General features: G+C 38.8%; 2 protein-coding genes across 2 annotated transcripts; both read right to left on the bottom strand.

Moving 5' to 3' along the window:
• Positions 1–554: 554 nt before the first annotated feature.
• Positions 555–8,259, bottom strand: ndufv1 (NADH:ubiquinone oxidoreductase core subunit V1). Its single transcript, XM_059349960.1, has 11 exons — positions 8,215–8,259; positions 5,956–6,065; positions 5,779–5,861; positions 5,487–5,657; positions 3,858–4,041; positions 3,542–3,731; positions 2,861–3,073; positions 2,340–2,506; positions 2,172–2,253; positions 1,238–1,383; positions 555–811 (listed from the first exon to the last, which is right to left on the bottom strand). The coding sequence occupies exons 2-11, from the start codon at positions 6,058–6,060 to the stop codon at positions 734–736; spliced, it is 1,419 nt and encodes a 472-aa protein (XP_059205943.1). The 5' UTR covers positions 6,061–6,065; positions 8,215–8,259; the 3' UTR covers positions 555–733.
• Positions 8,260–9,893: 1,634 nt separating this feature from the next.
• On the bottom strand, positions 9,894–20,870 carry hcn3 (hyperpolarization activated cyclic nucleotide-gated potassium channel 3). Its single transcript, XM_059350346.1, has 7 exons — positions 20,604–20,870; positions 14,343–14,772; positions 14,096–14,257; positions 12,643–12,861; positions 11,940–12,086; positions 10,690–10,930; positions 9,894–10,096 (listed from the first exon to the last, which is right to left on the bottom strand). Exons 1-7 carry the CDS (start codon positions 20,726–20,728, stop codon positions 9,894–9,896), a joined length of 1,527 nt encoding a protein of 508 aa, XP_059206329.1. The 5' UTR covers positions 20,729–20,870.
• Positions 20,871–21,620: the final 750 nt, after the last annotated feature.

The raw sequence follows: 21,620 nt of genomic DNA, 5'->3' as shown, positions 1-21,620 counted from the left end.
GTATTGTTAAAAAATAAGTTATATACGAATCTTTGTATATCTTTTTCTGCCTATAGTCTATGACAATATGTTCAATAGTTTCCCAATTCATTATTTTAAAAAAGTGCATGTTGTCTAGATGTTCAACTGCATTGTTCATGGAGTAGCTCATCATTACCGTGCTTCAGGTCAAATACCTTCTACACAAAATTTAAGTTTTTAAAGGTGAAACCATGCACTGTATCATGATGTAACTATATAAACTCAGACTACAGACTTTCCTTTTAACAAAACAAAAAAAGGTGTTAAGACTAGAAAGTATCAGTAATATATAGTAGCATCTTTATACAATCAAAAAAATAAAATGATTTATTTACTCTTTACATAATAGGTGTTTACCCCTGGCTCTATTATAGTTTTTGTAAATGCCCTGAAACTACTGAAATTACTCATTTGGAAAGTATGAAGTAAATGATTGTTAGTAGGTCCTTTCCATAATTTTTTTAATGTATTAAAAAACACCACAGAAATGACTTATGACTTAATGACTTATTAACTCCAAAGACAACTCAATATTCAAGGTTCATAGAATTTTATTGGTGATTCCATCAGACAAGGCAGACACATCAATGTAAAACTTGATGATGAGGTGATAAGACGGCACATTATCGCTTTAAATAATTGGTAATTGACACATAACAGGGTTAAGGGCAACTGAGGCAAAAGAACAAGTTTAAGGAGTTAAAGGAGCAGTTTAAGCCCTGGCCTGCTTCTGCTGCTGGAAGTCAGCAATTCGGCTTTCCATCACAGGTCTGAAGTGTCTAATCAACCCCTGAGAACAAAGAAAAGAGGAAATACAGGAAACTTGTACATTAATTAGGCAGAATAATACCAGAGGCTGGACTACAAAATGTATCTCATTGTATTTTTACACATCTTAAGTGATTATTCCTGGCAGATGGAGAGGAAAAGACCTAGAGTATTTTTCTAAGGTTTTGTTTTTTTGGTTGGGAGTTTACTTTTAATAATCTTCTAATTCATCAGCATGGCAAAAAAAAGTCCTTTAGCTGTAGATTAATTCTAGTCATCTTTCCACCATCACTGGGGCTGCACAAAATAATGGAACCTTCTATTAAAGCAATACAATACCATTTAAGTGCAGCGTGAAAAACGTCAACTAATTTATCTCCCAGAGTCCCCCAATAATCTGTCAATGACCCTATTAGTTGGAAAATGCATTATGAGGACATGTATTTACCTGCACCGGCCATGCCGCACCGTCTCCCAGAGCACAGATAGTGTGTCCCTCAATCTGCTTACTGAGCTCCCAGATCATGTCGATCTCTGCTGGCCGTGCATTACCACTCACAAATCGCCACATCATGTTATTCATCCAGTCGACTCCTACACAAACGAAAAATACATTAAAAGGTTGTTTCTAATCCTAATGTGTGTAATGTTAAAGTGACAGTTTAGACTTTCTGAAGTGGGTTTGTATGAGGTACTTATAGTCAGTGTATTATCTGCAGGAGATGGTGGTCAGCATGCCCCACAACTTGGAGAAGCAGGCAGGTGGACCCGCACAGAAGCTCAGCAATGTGCTGCTGCAGACTGGGACAGCAGCTAAATGTATATTAGTGGACTAAAAAAATGAATCAGTTTAAGCATATGTTATATTTAGAATATTTTTATTGCTTTATCTTGCTGTAAGACAGACCTGTTTAAGTTTTCCCAGGGAACCCACGCCACTTCTCTCTATGCTCTCCACAAGACTCCTTTGAGCAAAACAGCAGTTTTACCTCATAGAACACAGGAATTGCTAGTCTACCGCTCCTCTGATGGCTTCGTTTATTTGTGTTAAATTAATTTATAGTGAATTCTAAAAAACCCTATAAAAGGACCAAAGTCACACAATTACACAAACAAACTATACGGCCGAGACAGTGGTAGACCAGTAACTCCAGTGTTCTGTAGGGTAAAATTCCTGTTTTTGTCAATGGAGTCTGATGGAATACAATATGCTTCGTTGTTGTACATTGCTCAGTTTCTGTGCCTGTGCCTGCTTTTCCAAACTGGGATCGTGCCAACCAGCATCTACTGTAGATAACACAGTGACTATGGAGAAGTACCTCATACAAGCTGAAAAAACCTAAACTATCCATTCAAGGTTGGTGCACTGTAGTGGTGCTTACCCTCTCTGCAGGGTGTGCACTGGCCGCAGCTCTCATGCTTGTAGAACTCAATCAGGCGAGCGATGGCTCTGATAATGTCAGTCTGGGGAAAAAAACAATGCACCCACCAGTGAAATAGATGTTTGCTGATTACTTCATGCAATTATGCAGCAGAAGAGACAAACTTACAGATTTGTCCATGACAATAAGAGCAGCTGTGCCCAGGCCAGTCTGAGCCTGGATGAGGCCGTCAAAGTCCATCAGCACCTCTGCACATACATCCTTGGGAATGAGGGGCGTTGAAGAGCCACCAGGGATTACAGCCAGCAGGTTATCCCAACCACCACGCACTCCACCTACCAGACGGATGTTCGTTTCAATTAAGTTTATATAAAATGTATTTACTTTGGGTGTGCTTATGTTAAGCCATCTTAATCTTTTCAGTCCATGACCCCCCTCTCTGTGCAGATAAACAAATGTATTTAAGTTTTCCCTTTCCATCAGTTTCACTTAATTGTTTACAGGAAGGCTTTTTTAATTTACTAGGAAAAGGAATTCTCTTAAACATAAAATAATTAAAAGCAGTTCACTCAACCCCCCAGTTTGAGACCCAAGGTTTTATTATTAACTCAAAAACATTGTCTCACTCCTATAAGGTCAAGTAGACTCATTAAATACATTTTATGACTCATTCGCAGTGTTACACATACCTGCGTGCCTCTCAATGAGCTCTTTCAATGGGATGGACATCTCCTCCTCTACAGTACAGGGGGTGTTAACATGGCCAGAGATGTTGAAGAGCTTTGTGCCGGAGTTTCTCTCTCTGCCAAAGCCCAAAAACCACGAGCCGCCACGGCGACAGATGGTGGGCGCCACGGCTACAGTCTCCACATTCGCAACAGTTGTTGGGCAACCGAACACACCTTTAAAATAGCAGCATACATGAGTTTAAGGGTTCATAAACTTTTTCCTAAGCCAAGTTAAATCACATTTTCATCACATTTAATTAGATGTTATTATCCTGAAAAGAACCAAACAAATGTGTTATGACAGTATTTTAAAGAGGGTGAGAAATTTAAATGAAAATACAACAAAGATTCACTGGTTTGTAAGTAGACATGGCATCCTACACAACCTTCATTTCAACCAGTTTCAAGCACTTAATTTAGCAAACCTTGAAAACACCATATTAAGTTTCAAGTGCTTTTAAGGATTTCCATCACTTCAGTCTGGGGTTTTCAGATCATAGCAACTAATAGGTTGATGGTAATTTGTCCAATGTGAGAATGCACTGTAGGATACAAGCCCAGCACTGAGAAGATCAATGCTTTCCATGTATTTCACTATCTTTTGCCACACTTGTAGCTCCCCCTCTGTGCACAGGAACTCACCCACATCAGCAGGAAATGGGGGCTTCAGACGGGGCTTGCCCTGCTTCCCCTCCAGGGACTCGATGAGAGCCGTCTCCTCTCCACAGATGTACGCTCCAGCACCACGCATCACAAACACATCAAAGTCATAATCGCTGCCGCAGGCGTTCTTCCCAATGAGCCCAGCAGCATAGGCCTCATTAATAGCCACCTAAGAGCAGATATGAAAAATAAAATGCTTTAAAAGATCAGATTACTGCATGCAACAATGTAAAAAAGCATGTTTGGTTTCCCTGTCATAGTGCATGAAATGAAGTTTCATTCTGTCCATTTTTACCTGCAGGTTGGACGACTCGTTGTAGAATTCTCCTCTGATGTAGATATAAGCAGCACGTGCCCCCATGGCTTTACCAGCGACCAGGCAGCCCTCCACTAGCTTGTGTGGGTCATTCCGCATGATCTCTCTGTCCTTACAGGTGCCGGGTTCTCCCTCGTCTGCATTCACCACTAGATACTTTGGCCTGAAGCAAGAAATTAGAACTTGGTTAGAACAAACGTAATTTTGTCCCAGAGGAGCCACTGTAGCACATGAGTCCAAACAGTTGAGTTGATGTTTGGCAACAGAAGAAAGTCAAAATCTTACATCCACATATGGTTAACCTGCCAAACTAATCCAGCTAAAATTTCTAATTTTCAAAGCTGCACTAGTTAGTTTTCTTTGCTTTCATTTAATTCATGGCCAATAAGAAATGATGATTGCAAAAGACCGTCTGGCTTATTATATCAATGAGAAATTGCATGCTCATGCAAAATGGCTAGTGGGAATGGAATTGAAGAAAAAAAAAAACTTGCTATTTTTTGGAAATGATGATTTAAATATCAAGTAAATTGGCATAGTATGTTGTTAAAAATATACTAATCATCTTAATTTTTGCCACTTCCAAGATTTGGTTACTTCTAAGGAGTTATCAATGCACAGTCAGTTGCATCCAAAAATACTTAGAAGTTTGGATTTATCCCTCCCAAAGTGCGGACAAGATCTAAATAACCATTCAAAGCACTTTAAATTAAGTAGGATCAACTTTCTTCACTGTTGTGGCCCCAATTTTTAAACTCTTTTTTTTAAAAATATATATATAAACATCTTTAGGGGAAAAAAAAAGACTACAAAAAACTAACAAAAAAACACAAACAACTGACAAAAAACTGCTCTGTCATGAAGAGCCATTTTCGACAGCGAGTTCAAATTTGACAGGCAAATTGGCTATGTGGTCAAAAGTGCCTTTTTCCAGCTGCAACTTCTGGCCAGGGTAAAACCATACCTCTCTCCTAGTCACCTGGAGAAGGTTATTCATGCTTTCATTTCCTCAAGACTAGATTTTTGCAACTCGTTGTACGTAGACAACCCAGTTCTGGCCTCTCTGCACTGGCTTCCTGTCTGTTTCAGAATTGAATTTAAGATCCTGATGTTTGTTTTTAAAATTTTAAATGGATTAGCCCCAGCGTATTTAGCTGAACTCATACATGTTCACAGACCGACCAGAGCTCTGAGGTCTGCAAATGAGTCATACCTGGAAAAAACTAAAGGCGATCAATCTTTTGCGGTGGCTGCCCCTAAGCTGTGATACAATTTACAGATGCATATCCGGTAGTCAGAGACTTTGGAAATTTTTAAATCTTCTCTTAAAACTCTCTTTTTTTCCCAGGCTTTCAAACCTGTGTGAGAAGAAAGTTGTTTTTGTGTGCTGTATTGTATATCTCATATCATATATTACTTGATGTAATTGTCTTTTTAAATTTTATCTTTGATTTTATTGTTATTCATTTATGTATCTTTTGGAATTTTTTTTGTTATTCATTCATGTAAAGCACTTTGGTCAACCTTGCTTGTGTATAAGGTGCTCTACAAAAAAACGTGACCTTGACCTTTAAAACATAAAAAAAGTAGATGTGTGTCCTCACTGACCTGCCATCGCTGGGCTTATTCATGAAACTCCACTTCATGCCTGTAGGGAAACCAGCTCCACCTCTCCCACGGAGGCCAGAAGTCTTGATCTCATTGAGGATCCAGTCGACTCCTTTCAAAAGAATCTCCTTAGTTTTGTACCAGTCACCACGCTTTAATGCCCCCTGCAGCCTAAAGCACAAATATAAGTAGGTGAAGATTGTGTTCTTTTTTCTCTCTTGACATTACAACAAAGACTCTTGTCAGGTCAAAAAAAGAGCAATTTATATGTATACTGTGTTTAAGATGTTACCTCCAGTCATGGCGGCCATAAAGGTTTGTGAAAATTCTATCCTCATCTGACAGAGGTCCAAATTTGGTTTTCTTAGGAGCACTCTGGGAAAATAAGACAAACAAAATCAGAGTTAACATTTTAACCCTATTGTTAACATTTCAATTTTTTTGATTTTTCAACGTACGGATTCTGTACCTGTGCTGTGCTGTTGAATCGGGACAGAGCAGTCACCCCACCTTGACTGACAGCAGCTGGAGCGCGGGCCACCCCACACACCAGTGCTCGAGAAAGGGACAGCATCCTTCCTGCACAGAGGACAGAACACAACATGACAAGTCAAACTGATGTTTGTATGACTGTTACTTTAGTTCAACAAGAAATGCAGGACAAAAACACTAAGAAGTGCAACTTATAGTTTTGCACCTGCAACCATATGATTTTATGAATATTTAAAATTTTGATTAGAATTTTCTTCAGTTAATAGTATAGTCAATTAAATATCAGAATGTTTTTCAGTTTATAAGATGACATCTTCAATTGGCGTATTATGTCTGACCAATAGTGCGAAACCCACCAATATTCAGTTAACAAATATATAAACAAAGAAAAGTGGCAAACAGACAAATTGTTGCAGCTCTATTTCTAAAAGAAATTTCAAACACAGCACAGCTAAAATGTGTGATCCACTGTAATCCTAGAAATACATGCAGAAAACAATTCCACTGTGTTATTTATAATAGTATGTATCTTACAGACTAAAATACAGAGTAATTACTAAAACATATTTCTCTTAAAGAGGCAAGGAAAGTCTACATCAAATGCTGTTGTGGGACATTGGAAATGTTTTAAATCAAGTTAAAGAACAATTCTTTAAAGAAAGAAGGGATTCAGTACAAATTCATATTCATATTTATCAAACAGAGTATGAGAAAAAATACATTAATTAGGTATTGGTACCAAAACCCAGGTATGGTATGAAGACTGGTATAGAACATCTTCAACTAAGTACCTTACTGAGAAAAAGCAAAAAGGACCAGCGGAAAATACACGTTGCATTTTGCAGATATTCAATAACTAGATATATAATTTGACGGTCATACCAACTATTAGTGCATTCAACCTGATGGTACTAGCCTTAGACCACAGGAATCAAGTAAGTACATAACTTTAAGAGCCATCTGTAATCGCTACAGGAGTGCTTTACGCTGAAGAAGAGAATTTTTTTAGGAGACCATGACTTAACCGAGGTATATAAATAATATATATTATCACACTGTTAAAATAATTGCCTAAGTCATTTTTTGTCAAAATTGGGTTTTTTTGCCTAAATCATCTCCCCATGACACCAGCCAACTATGGTAATATCAGCTACATCCTCAGTTGATCAGATCATATGAATTTACTCCTTTAAGATCATCACTTCTTTGACAATTTGCCACATTCATAGGCATCAGATAAAAACACAGCAAAGAAGAGCTAGAGGGAGATTATTTAGTTATCAGTGTTTTATTGTTGACACCAATATTGGTAACACTTTATTCTAAGGTGTCTACATAAGAGTGACATGAGCATGTCATAAACATGACATGGGATGTGTCATGACCATTAATGACACTTTGAAGGAACATTAATGCTCATGATTCTTGTTATGTCATGTTTCTGACAGGCTTGTGTGACTCTTATGTAGACACCTTCAAAATAAAGTGTTACCATATGTTGCTTAAGTAACAAAGGCATATTCAAAAAAACTGCCTAAGTCATTTATTTCTCTTAAGTTACATAATTTTCACACAGTTTTATTACTATGCCAATAGCCATCCCTTGTTACATCCTTTTTGATAGGCGATTATTTTAACAGGGTGACGATATACAAAACAAGAGCAGCTGAGTGAAACGGACAATGTTTCTATTTCAGCAGCAGCTCCAGTTAATTTCTACACGATGAAAAAAGGAACTAACACTAGATTAATCTTCTTTTTCTGCATGCGACCAAAACATAATTTAATATTCTTTTGGCACTGGAACAGCTCTTGACGGAGATCTTGTGTAACTTGTTATGTGTTGTTGTTGTTATGTCAGAGAGGTAACGTTAGCTAACGAAGGTGAAGGCGAGTACCGGTAACGCCATTAACACTCACAGCTGTAATCTTTTGGGTCAAAACACATGAAAATGAATAATTACAGACATATTTACACCTTGTTACCTCGTTTGAGTTCCACACCAAGAGTACACACTGACCCCCATGCTCTGAGCTAGCTGCTAGCCTGGAGCTATGCTAAGTTAGCTAGCTTAACCTTGTAATGTCCGAATGAAAGCAGCGGATTTACGGCGCAGCTGCAGGGTGTCACATCGACAATATATCAATGAATTCCAGCTGTAACACCAGCTGCATGTTAAGCAATGTAATAGTCAGTAGTTTTAATGTAGGTCAGAAAACAGTCGGTGCGTCTTACCTTCTCTTCGTCCCGAGTTTATGAAATTCTGACAGGAAGTAGCTGAGCTCTGGACCGGAAGCTGTCATCAACACCAGCTGCAGCGGTGTGGAGGCGCATTTAAAAGTTTTGGTTGCACAACATGCTGATTATGAAGCGCCCTCTGTAGTTTTCAGAAAAAAACCCATTTCATAACAATATGCCAACACAGTGCGTGTGTGTTTTATAAGAATTACTTCATAGTACCTGAGTACTAAAATACAACTTTAATATTTGTACCTTTTTTAACCACATGTGGCAGCTATACTTACCTAATCCCTTTAAATAAGTAACTTGTATAATCAGCATAAAGTATGGTCCTTTAGATATATAACATATATACTACATGGCGACACGTTTTGCTTTTAATATTAGCACGTATTAACATCATGGTTTATTAGATAAGGATATGAAATGCATGTATAAAGTGTGTACTTTTTTATTTTTGTAAGTTCTATTTCAGCTCCTACATTAAGTCTGTAATAAACAGCAGTTGAAATACAGAAAATCAGACCAAAATACCCCATTGAAACCAGTTAAAACCACAATTTTGAGCCCATGATCATTACATTAGTTTTTTCTACTTTCCATCAGATGAACTATTTTCTGTTTTCCCCTTGGGGCATATAATGGCTCAATTTAGTGTACAGAAAATAATGCATTTTTTTGTTATGTTTCTTTGTTTGAAGGGTTTAAATTCTGTTTATTTAAAGATTTAATTCAGTGAATATGGAAAATAATTACAGTACATAAAAATAGTAAATTAATTTGTGGCTTGTTTTTCTCCTGAAAATTGAGGCACAAAGCATTAAATATATTTTTCAGTTGTAAATTAAGTTTTTTTTACATCACTGTAGGAGTTCTTCTACTTAAGTAAAAGATCGCAGTGCCTTTCATCAGTGGTGTGTGTGTGTGTGTGTGTGTGTGTGTGTGTGTGCGTGCTCATAGGCAGTTATAAAAAACATCTTTGAAACAAAGTGCATAGGCAAAAATACATTTTTTTCATATTTATTTTTAAAGGGTAGAAATATTTATATTTACATGACATCATCATTTTGAGGATCATTCATCATGAAGTTTAAATAATGACAAAGGATAGGCCGAACTATGTGCAGTTATTACATCACAGCAGCTTATCCTCGATAAACATTGGTATTAAACCTACAGACCTGAGGGATCATTAGAATCAGCGCTGCCGTATGATTCGTCGTCCAGCTGGTGCTACTGTGAATCGTACCAGTGAGTGATGGATAAAGAAACCGCAGCCTCAAAAGCATACAGGCAACTGAAAAGGATTATCTAAGCAGTGTCTAGTGTTGCCTTAGTTACAAAGCACATGTATCGCCAACAATGTAAGCTGCTGAAGAAACACGATTATTTTCTCATTAGTTTGTAAATTAGACAATAGATCTCATATGAAAAGTGTACAAAGATCTAACACAAATTGAGATTTAATAACTTGAGATCCAAGTAGCAAAATTAAATCAACAGAAGGTGCTACAGAGGGTCTCCATCAGGTTGTCCATCACTGAGCTCTAAAGTAAGCGGCAATCAGTAAAATTTACATTTCTCTGTTATGTGGTCAAGTTCAGTCAAAGTGTGACAAATATCCCATAACAACATTTCTGTCAGAAGTTTCTCTCTGTTGGTTTCTGAGGAAATCACTCGTCAGCGGGCGGCGGCGGCGGCGGCGGATAACTGGCCCGGCCCAGTCGGTCCACAGCCACACTCTCAAACGCCCTCCTCATCAGAGGGTGCTCCTCCAGGACCTCGTTGAAACTGTCCACACTCAGGGAGTAAAGGCGGCAGTAGGTGTCCGCCCGCACCGTGGCCGTGCGTCGTCCTTGGGTCAGCAGGCAGATCTCTGAACCAAGGAAGAGAGACTCAGTTAAACCTTTAAATCAACTGGAAAATACACTATTTCATTTTTAAATGAGATGATTGACCCCACTCTCCAAACCAACAGATATCACCAATTACTACTAACTTTTTCATAGGTAAAGCAGAACATTTATTGACTAACATTAAAAAACAACCCTGAATAAAATATTTAAAGGCAAGAATTGGCAGCTGGTTACCTTAGCCTTGCATAATCTGCAAACTCATAGCTGTTTCCAGAATTTGTGCTAAGCTATGCGAACCGGCTGCTGATTTTAGCTTCTAGTTGAAAACTTATTTCCCAACATGTCAAACTATTTAGTTTTTCAAGAAAGTAAACATCTTTGGCTCTGAGACTGTTGGTTTAGTGAATTCAAGTCATAAACTTGGGTTTTGGGAGATTACGATGGTTATTTTTCACATTTTTCATAATTTCTAGACTAAACAATTATTATCAGATTAACTGAGAATGAAAATAATCAGAAGTCGTGAGCAGCAACAAAGAGGAAACACAACCAGAGAGAGAGCTTCTTATAGATGTGATAGTGAAATCTGATGGTTGATTAACAAATGATTTACCTCCAAAGTATGCCCCGTCGTTGAGCCTGATCTCTTTACTGCCCCGTGGGATGACGGTGACGGCGCCGTGCTGGATGAAGTACATCTTCCGGCCCAGGGTTCCTTCTCGTATAATCAAGTCTGCAGGTTGGAAGACTTCAAAACGCAGCTTGGTCAGGATCACGGTCACAAAGTGAGGGTCAGTGTTGGCAAACAGCGGCATGTTGGCGACAAGGCCGCGGCAGTTATAGCTGACGATCTCCTGCATGGTGCGGAGACAGGAGAGAGGAGACATGAAAGGAAGTTTAGGCTTTTTTATATACTGCTTTTACTGGGTTTTGTCCAGTAAATGCTTCTGAACTGATCTTATTTAGAAATAAATCAAACATAATATTCATTTAAATTCTTGTTTTACATGCCCAATGTACTTGATGTGATTAAATAGAAGCTGCTGTTTCATCAAGCAATCAGTTAGTCAAACAGAAATTTAATCTAAAAAATGTCAAATATTATGTTGTTTAAACTTCCCAGAAATGTACAGCATTTTTGTTACAAAGATTAATAGAAAATATTAATGAGTTATAAAAAAAAATAGTTCCAGATTATTTTTTTGTCTCATCGATTAGTTGATTGAACATTTCAGTTTACATTTGAAAATTTTACTTTTGAAAAAACTAATATAATTTTATGGACCAAACAACAGATAAATCAACAAAATAATAATAATATTTATTAGAAGAATAAGAATAATGTTAAGATATGAATATATAAAACAAGTAGAAATAATACTGAACATCATTTCTCACATTTTGTGTGATTTGTATACATTTTCCATATCATCATACAAACGTTAAGAGATAAGAGAGATGTATTGTCTTATTCACAGTAAAATAATTTAGGTGCACAACTACGAGTTAATTAAATGATTAATGGATAGACAGAAAAAATAGCAACTTTTCTTGATGAATTATTTATAATTGTAGACATTCTCTAGCAAAATTGTGAAAAATTGGTAAACAATCCAGCTTCTTCAGTGTGAAGAGTTGCGACTCTTATATGATTATAGGCTAAATATTTAGCGATTTTTGTAATCTGGGAAGTTGGGATGCATTTTTTTTTCTTTGACTAAACAGCTGATTAAAAAAAAAATGACCATGAGAATAATCTATATACTTAAAGCTGCATGTGTGTGGACATTTTTCACCAAAAGATAAGAATGGAGAGAAAGCAGGAAAAAGGAATTGAGTCTGAAGGTTTGATGCATAACACACCTCCTTCAGCGGATCACTGAGCTCTCCCAGGATGCTGTCCTCGTCAAACATCTTTCCTTGGAACCGCTGCTCGTAATAATCATGGATCCTCTGTCTTACGTCCGCCGGCAGTTTGTGGAACGACATGTACTGCTCCACTTGCTTATACTGAAAAACATTTGTACAAAACACATGGAGATTTGACCTTCACAAGGATACAACTGAATGTCCTCAGAGAGCCGATGTCAGATGTCACATTTAGTCACATTGTCCACCATGTGTTTGCTGAATTACTCTCCAAGCACAACAATTATGCATTTATTCTATTTGTTTTGCAGTTTTCCCCCCCAGTCATAAGTGGATTACAAACTCATTTGTAATGGGCATTAGTGAACAGTGATCCAAAACAAAGGTTCCGCCATTTGTCTATCATCCGTGATGCTTTATCTTGTGAAAATCCCCCGGAAAAGGTCAGAGTAAGGCCGCAAAATCCATTAGATAATACACATATTCTCTAGGCATTTGGCAGAGCTTCCACGAATAAAGTACGAGCAAGTAAGCAAGCCTGTAATATAAAACATGGCTGTGATATTAAACCTCGCAGCCAGAATCACATTAGCATCCACGTGAAGCTCCGGGGACATATTGTGCACAAAGCATATGAATCTGCAGGTCAAAATGTTTCTGTTTGTTAATCTTTTTCAGTCGGTGCAGAGGTGATTACCTTCTCCTGATACTGGCGATGTGAGGCGTCCAAGGACTGCACCAGGTTGGTTGCGTGACCGAGGAACATGGCGTAGCAGGTGGCCCCCACGACCATACTGACCATGGTTAGCCAGACGTCACTCATGCCTTCTGGAGGGTGGGCGCCGTATCCTATACACAGCATGTGACTCATGGCCATGAACAGGGCGTACGAGTACTGTAGGTGCCAAGTGGAATTCTGTTTTTAAAAAGTAAAAGTCAAAACAAGGGGAGAAGAAAATATAGTTTATGGCTATGTACAAAAATTTGTGAATAAATGCAGCATAGTGTTAGTAACATTTAAAGGTTTCCTAGCAATTTACCAGAAGATCCAGTCTTTGTGTTAAATGAGAATAACTGGCTCCTTTTTTTTTTAAAAATGCATCATTTATATGATCGTTTGTGTAGCTGTAGGTCATTTATATGGTTCTAAACTTTCTGTGTGTTTTACAGATATGATATTATAATAATAAATTCTTTCTTCTCTAAAGGCAAAAGATCTTGTGAAATGATTCTGGCATGTATTTCGTATTAGTTTCTATGTGTTATGTTAAGTGACTTTGAGTACCTTTAAAAGCACTATATAAATCAAATTTATTATTATTATTATTATTATTCAGAAATTACATTACTTCTCATTTAACTTTGCAAGAAAACGAAGAGGCGTGTTTCACACAATGCCTGAGAATTCCTTTACTTTACTTTATTATTATTTCTAAATTGTAAAAGACAAGCACACATTTCAACATAAAAGAAGAAAAAGCATTTCAGATTATAATTATATAAAAAATCACTATTTCCTTTATTAAACTTTTTAATTGCAACACCCTCATTTTTTCCAGGTCTTCTAGGTTTAAAGGGACAGTTCAACATCAAAATAAAAAATACATGTTTTTCCTCTTACTTTTCTCTTACTCTTCTTTCTATGCGGTCGCTCATAAAGTTGGAATAAAATTTATTTTTTACCTCTTTCCAAGAAATGATTGTGACAATGTGATTTATTCTTGACAGATAGAGTGTATATCTTCTTCTTCAAAACTTTATTAATCAATCTCTCCCACACATATCACAATGAAAATGAAACCACAATTAACAACTTTATGGGCAACCGTGTAGCGTAGTTCTTACATTTAACTCACAAAAGGTCTGTGGAATATTATATATACATATTATATTTTTCAATTTTATTTAACAATTATTTTCTTTTTTTTTGCACTTTGAGCACCAATTAGCCAAGTTTCATTATATTCTACAGAAGGCAGACATCTCTACGGCCAATATCTCCAACACGTGGCAATTCACACCCAAACAATCTAGACTGATAAATAGCACAACCAATTAGAGGAAATACATGTATTTTTTGTTTTTTTTTGTGGTGAACTGTCCCTTTAAATTAGATATGTGTGTGAGTATATTCATGAACATGTACTCACCACCATGTTATTTTTGGACACCCAGCAGTCTGGGGGGAAGTCCTGCAACATAGGCACCATGAAGGTCAGGCAGCCGTCCCAGTGGCACAGCAGCAGCATCATGCCAATCAAGTTGACGATACGCACGGCGGCGCTGGCCAGGTCGTAGGTCATGTGGAAAATCTAAAAGAGTGAAAGTTGTATGAAAAAACAACATTAAACTGTACAAATGTTGAATTTCTGTGCTGCTCTGTATGTCATTATTTACCTCCTCCCACTGGTGGATGTAGCGGATGAGGCGAGACAGTCGGAGCAGACGCAGCAGACTGAGGATCTTTGTGAAGCGCACGATGCGGAGGGCGCGGGCGGTTCGGTACACGTCGGACGACTCATGCAGGGACTCCAGGTCGACGATGAGGAAGATGTAGTCGACAGGGATGGAGGAGATGAAGTCCACTACGAACCAGGTGCGCAGGTATTGTATGCGGATCTCTTTGGGGTCCAGGGTGATGTGGCTGTCCTCTCCCGGGATGCCCGTGCGGAAATTGAAAACCAGGTCCATGAGGAAGAGAGTGTCAGACAGGACGTTGAAGGTGATCCAGGGCAGCGTGTTCTGGTCTTCGAAGAAGGTGATTCCCCACGGCAAAATGACCAGATTGCTCATCATCAACAGGAGCATCACGATGTCCCAGTAAAACCTGGACAGAAGAGGAACAGCGGTGGAAGGTTGAAACTGTGCAGATGGAAAGCTGTGACCATTTTATGTTTAAGTTAAAGAGACAAGGGTCAAGTACATGTCAGAAGGTATGAATCTGAAAATAAGCTTAATATGTCTCCTTTATGCATTCAAGTTCACACTCAATATACAGGTACATCTCAATAAATTAGAAAATCATAGAAAAGTTTATTTTTATGTCAGTAATTCAATTCAAAAAGTTGAAATAACACATTATGTAGATCCATTACACACAGAATGAAACATTTCATGTCTTAATTTACTTAATTTCTTCTAATTTAAATGATCATGGCTTATATTTAATGAATACCTAAACTTCAGTGTCTCAAAAAAGTAATATTACAAAATACCAATTTTAAAAAGTATGTTTAACATGGGAATGTTGGCCTCTGAAAAGTATGTCCATCTATATGCACTCAATACTTGGTTGGGGCTATTTGACTTGAACTACAGGAAATGGAATTTTTCATGATATTCTAATGTATTGAGATGCACCTGTAGTTAAGAAGGCATTATTGCCTATTGCAAATGAACAGAAATGAACTGATGTACAAAATTAGAAGATTCAAAAGCAAAGAGAAAAAAAAGCATACAAATGGAAATAGTAATATTTAAATGTGATACACAACATGGAAGCTTTACAAATTCACTATTCACTTACTGAAAGCCTTGTAAACACAGGAACAAGTCCTCCTAATGACTTACTGGCACGCAACTTTTCTTGGTGTGTGTACGGATAAGAGTGAATCCTGGTAATAATGCTGTTGGTTTTTTTTTCAAGTTAATCGTGCAATCCAAACTTCTTTGAGTTCAGAGTTCAGAGAGAAGCCCAGGGAGCAGTGCCAAGGTTAAAGGCCTTATCCCTGCTGGCAGCATAAGGCTTATAGTGAAATCTGTTCACATAATGAGTGAATTAATTGTTATGGAGTCAGTTGGTGTCGTCTGAACAGCGTTTGTTTTACTGCAGCTGCTCCAGTGTGTCTTTGTATCATACAGTACTCAATAGATGGAGGCACACCAGTCGCATACACTAAGGTCAATTACATGCATTCCAGGTGTTGAGTGACCACTTTTAGTGTATGCTATATTTAGAATATTTTCACCGATTTACGTGACTGTCAGACAGCTCCATTTAAGTTTATGATGGAGCCGATTTCAAAGCCACCAGACTTCACTGACAAAAACAGTAATTATACAACACAAAATAAGTGAGTTGCTGGTCTACTGCTGCCTCTATCGTTCAGTTTTGTATGTGATATTGTGTGACTTTTGTGAATCTGAACTAACACTTTAAAACACCAAAGTCACAAAATAACATTAACTGACTAACTGATTGAGCCAGTAGACCAGCAACTCCTGCGTTCTGCAAGGTAAAATTACTTGTTAATGGAATCTGGTGGCTTTGACAGGAGCAAAGATAGGATTCAGTTTCCTATCAAAGTCTGACTGAAAGGTAAAGCAAAAAAAAAAAAAAATCTTATCTTGCGGCAATGCAGACCAGTTTAAGTTTTCCCAGGGGCCCCAAGCCAGTATCTATTCTCTCTATGCTCTCCACCAGACTCCTTTGAGAAAAACAGCAGTTTTACCTCATAGAACACATGAATTTCTAGTCTAACGCTGCTTTTATGGTGTCATTTATTTGTGTTAAATGATTTTGGTGAACTCGAACAAACCCTTTAAAAGGACCAAAGTCACACAATGACACTAAGTAACTAACTGATTGAGGCAAAAGCAGATCAGCAACTTCTGTATTCTGCAAGGTAAAAGTATTGTTTTTTTCAATGGAGTCTGGTGGCTTTTACAGGAGCAAAGATAGGCTTCAGTTTCCCATCGAAGTCTAACAGTAAGTTAAAATATTCTAAATTTAGTGTACACTAAAACAGCTATTTAAAAAAAGTGTTGGTGTATTTTTTGGTTGGTACACGGTGGCGTGCTCATCGCCATCTACTGTACGTAAGACACTGACTGCTATGTACTCTGAAGGAATTTGAAAACAGATATCAAGGTCAAGTGAAGTGATCCAACCAGGATGACAGTGTGCCATGCAGGAAATGACCTACTTCACAGTGGCCCTTACTCTCTTAACAAGCTCCTGTCACAGAAGGAACCCCCCTCTCATCAAAAATGTATGGTGTTTACCTCATCGGGCTCAATATAAAAACAAAGAAGAAAGGACAAACGTCACTGTCACTGGAAATGTCTGACAGCCTGCTGCCTTCAGCATGTTGAAGCCTGGATGTCTGCGCTGCACTCGTCACTGTCTGCTTCATGTCATACAAGTCCCATTCTCCTATAAGTCTCCAGTGTCTCGTTATACACCACGATAACAAGGTGTGGGTTTCCTTACACATTGTTTCCATCAAATGTCAATCACTTTGTGTCGCTCCCTCTGTGTCTCTCTTTCATCACAGAGGCGCAGTAACAGAATATGAACAAGACTATTTTTGATTACCGTCACTCGCCAGTGATCGCAATATGAACCCTGTGAGAAAACGTCCTGCTCGTTAGCCAGTCAGAGCAGAGATACAGAAGACGATAGATTAGTTTCTCATTCACATTTATCCCTTCATCAATCTTTCGCATCCATGTCCTCTGTGTCTGCACGCTGGTTTACATGACTACTTATCATCTCCGCTCATGTTGCAGCAGATTAGTGGTTGCTTGCTGCTAATAACTCCACCAAAGACTCTGGACAGCATTATGGCTGTTTACATGAAGCGTGTGCTTAAGTCTGAGTGAGCAGCAGCGTTAATTCTGATGTATGAAACCTTTTAGACATTTCAGCTATTAATAACAGCCGGAGTGGAACAGGAATAGGAATGTAGTTGGATAGCATGTTATGTTAAATCTAAATCCAGGATTGAAGCCGCTTATAAAGAAAGTTTAAGTTGCATCATTTCAAGGCAATCTGTAGGGATGAAAATGACAGTCCAGAGACACATGAGGACTTCGGTAAGGTTGTGATGTCATAACAATATGAAGAAATGAAGAAAAAGTGTAGCTACATGTAAAGCTCTTGCTGCAGACGGTGCAGAGGTGCTGAGAGTACAGATACAGAAGTTCTGGAAACACTGACCAACCAGAACTAAAACTAAAACACTAAAACTTTAGGCGCTTTAGATTGCAGGTCTGGGATCAGGTATATTCAGACAGACAGTTTTTTTTAACATAAAAGCACCTAAACATGTTCTAGTAGAAACGCAAAATACATGTATGAAGCTGGAAATAAGCATAATATGGCCCCTTTATTGATGCATTTAGCTTGCTTGCATTTAGTGCAAAGCATGAATATCTGCGGCTCCATGACAACTCAGGGAGTAAGTGGAGTTAAAGTACAGATTGTTTTGGTGACAACCTGAATGGTTTGTAATCTGACACACTACTGTGTATAAAATCTGGACTTCACCAATTGGTTTGTGGACTACCACTCTTAAACTTCAAGTTTGGCATTTTGGCCTTTGCCAACTTTGTTTTTTGGAACCAGAGGTGATCTAGTCAAGGGTGGAGCTGAATGAGAACCTGAGGACACAATTGTGGCAGCAACCTGTCAATCAAAAGGTAGCTAGGTCCTATAGCATACCCTGCTTTATCCTCTATTTGACTCTAAATGGGACCATAATTAACAAAATGATCATCATGATGTATTGAAGAAGACTGGAAGCTAGAAATTGGGACCTCATTAAGCAATTCATAGACTTCTATACAACTGGTGGAGGAGCTCCCTTGCAGGCATTCAAAAAGAATACAGTTTTAATTCTCTTTCACTTTTCAGACCCAGAGGTTACTGCTTTGTCCTTCCCCTCTGTCATGAGACAATGAGATTAAAAATGTGCTTGTGCACCAACTTTAAATTAGATTTGGATTCAAATGCGAAATGAAACAAGCTACCCAACTCTAACCACTACACACGAGAGCCGAGCACGAAAAACGTGCTACTCCAACTCATCCATTTTAAATCGGAAGTTGGAGCATAAGGTTTAAGGATGGCAGACCTTTGGTAATCCCCCCCTCAGCTGTCTGTGTATTATTGCATAATAGAGTAAGATTGGAATTATAGGGATTCTTATGGGCAATAATCCCTCTGCACGGGTTTATCCTCTCTGTCTGGCATAGGCCTGATGTTTGAAAATTGTTTAAATTTGATGGGAGGTATTATTAGTGAGTGCACAGACGGATCGCTTGGGGAATCACTGGTAAGATGTTGCTCAGCCGCACAAGCTGATCCTCCAGAAGCGAGGCCAAACCAGAGTAAAAACAAGTGGATGTTTTTCAAAAGGAATAAATTATACTAACAGGATCAATGAATGCAGTTCTCCCGCCTTGCAAACAGAGAGAAAGGGAGTCACCAGTGGTATCATTAATCCAGATGATCTTGTCCCATATACTGTATCACTAATCAAATCCCTTCATCGCCTTATCATGTGCAAGGGACCATGTCATCAGCTGCTGTACTGAAGCCTGTCCTTGGAAATATATTGGATCTGAGCACCATCACAGACTGTTAGGTTGGATACAGCTGGATGCTTTAGGAAAGTTTATGAAAGATCAATGATTGATCGGGGAATATTGTCTCGGCAAAAGGTTACTGACATGTGCTTCCAGCCATTCTGCTTTTCTGTCAATTTAATGTAAAAATATTGTAGACACATTTTTTCCACAAACAGCACTGAAATTAAAGGAATATTGTATTTGTGTGAGTTACTTATCCATAGTCAGTGTATTACCTACAGTAGATGGTGGTCGGCATGCCCCCAGTTTGGACAATCGGGCAGAAGCAAAACATATTTTAGTCAATTTTTAGAATATTTTCCCTGCTTTACCATGCTGTCAGACAGCCCTATCTATAATAATTTTTTGGGATAACTGTAGCCGTTCAACACTCTCTTGAAAGCCTCACTCAAGCCTCAAGCCTCAATGCTCACGATATATTACGCAAGAAACGCAAGATCATGAGCGCAATCTATCTTGTCAGGCTTCAAGTAATGCTTTTGTGTCTGAACAGCCAGCAGTTTGTCCAATCTGTGTGCTGTGAGGAGCTACAGGCAGCTACAGGTGTGTTTTCGGTGTGCGTAATGACTGGTAATTAAAACAACAATGGCGATGGTGATGGTGCTTGACAGATGGTTCATCCAATCACATGGCAAGTGCCTGCCTGTTTCCAATAAGTTTCCACTGTTGGCTTCTTTAAAATGGTTCTGTGTAACAAACCATCTGACAGTATCAGGTTCCCTGACAAAAACAGTAATTATTCCTCGTAGAACACAGGAGTTGATGATGATGATGTTGCTGATCTACCGCTGCCTTTTTAGTTAGTTTTTGTTTGTGTTATTATGTGACTTTGGTGGTTTGTTCAGATTCACCAAAGTCACACAATAACACAATCAAACTAAACAAACAAGGCAGCAGTAGCCCAGCAACTTTAATGTTCTATGTGGTATAATTACGTTTTTTATCAATGGAGTCTGGTGGCTTTGAACTGAGCATAGATTCCAGCTTCACTTTCTCTTGAGCAAACTTAACCAGGGCTGACGATAAAGTAAAGCAGTGAAAATATTCAAAATATAGAGAACACTTAAACCCAAATGGATTTTTTTTGCTGCTTCCCCATCCACACCAATACATTTCTTAGCTTTCATGCCATTACTCCTGCCTGCTTGTCCAAATTGACGATCACCACCTACTGTAGGTAACACACTGACTATGGATAAGTAGCCCTCCTCACAATTACACTTCTGCAATCTGAAGTACCCTTTTAAGAGGAAACTGGGGTAATTTAGATACCCTGATCGTTACCTGAAGTCACTATAGGGGTGGATGATCCACACTCCGAAGCTCTTGACCCTGGCCTGCTCAGCTGCAACTCCCTTGTGACTACCAAACATGCGCAGGGAGAACTTGTTGACCCCGGGCTGCAGCATGGACCCAAACTGCTTCTGGAAGTAGGTTGACTGTTCCAGTGAGGGTCCGCTGGCATCAATGGCATCGATGGCTCCTTCGCCTTCCTCATTGGAGTGCAGCAGGCCATCTGGATCCGATGTGTAGTCGTCATTGTGAGTCTGAACCAAGGAGAAGAGCGTCTTGGTCAGATCCGGCTTCTTCTCCACCTTTGGAGACGGGGTAGCCGGAGGGGTCGTCCTCTGGGAGCCACTTCTCCATCTGGAGAAGCGGAGGCTGCTCCAGCTGCGGTACCTGGACGTCTCCGGTTTGTGAGCCAAGCTCTCACCGATGTTTGTCTGGTCATCTATACTCCTGGAGAGGCTGGACATTTTTCACAACTTGCACTTTAAACTGGGCAAAACAAAAAGGGCCCTGTTGCCCCTGTGATTTGGCTTGTAGGGGTCTGATTATAAAGTTCACTCACTAATAAAGTTCAGTGCAGCTGCCATATTCATTTAATGTATTCTTTTAGTATGAACTTTCTTTACAATCCTTTTTAAGCAGGGTGTCAAAATAAAATACCATGCAACTGTAGTTTCAAAATATGAAAGTGACAGACAAAAAACAACAACACAAAATACCACTTACTTTTAGCTCTCTACAACAAACACATCACTAGTCCTCTTTTATAATAAAACAAAGGCTTAGCCAACACGAGGTGTCACACTATTAATCCATAAGAAGTTGCAAGGTCCCTTAAAAATATACTTTTCCGGTGAGAGTAGAAAACTTCAGCCTCAGCTGGAACGTGTCTGTCATCGTCTGACCATGAGAGGACGGACGCAAATTGACAGCGAGAGCTCAGTAGCCTTCAGTAATCGGCTTGTTGGCATAACTGCGTCCACTCACCTCTCGCCTCCTCCTCCTCCTCCT

The sequence above is a fragment of the Centropristis striata genome, chromosome 14 (genome assembly GCF_030273125.1).
Source record: "Centropristis striata isolate RG_2023a ecotype Rhode Island chromosome 14, C.striata_1.0, whole genome shotgun sequence".
NCBI classification, from domain to species: Eukaryota; Metazoa; Chordata; class Actinopteri; order Perciformes; family Serranidae; genus Centropristis; species Centropristis striata.
Note: the sequence above shows the minus strand (reverse complement) of the source record. Positions and strands in the feature narration are given on the sequence as shown.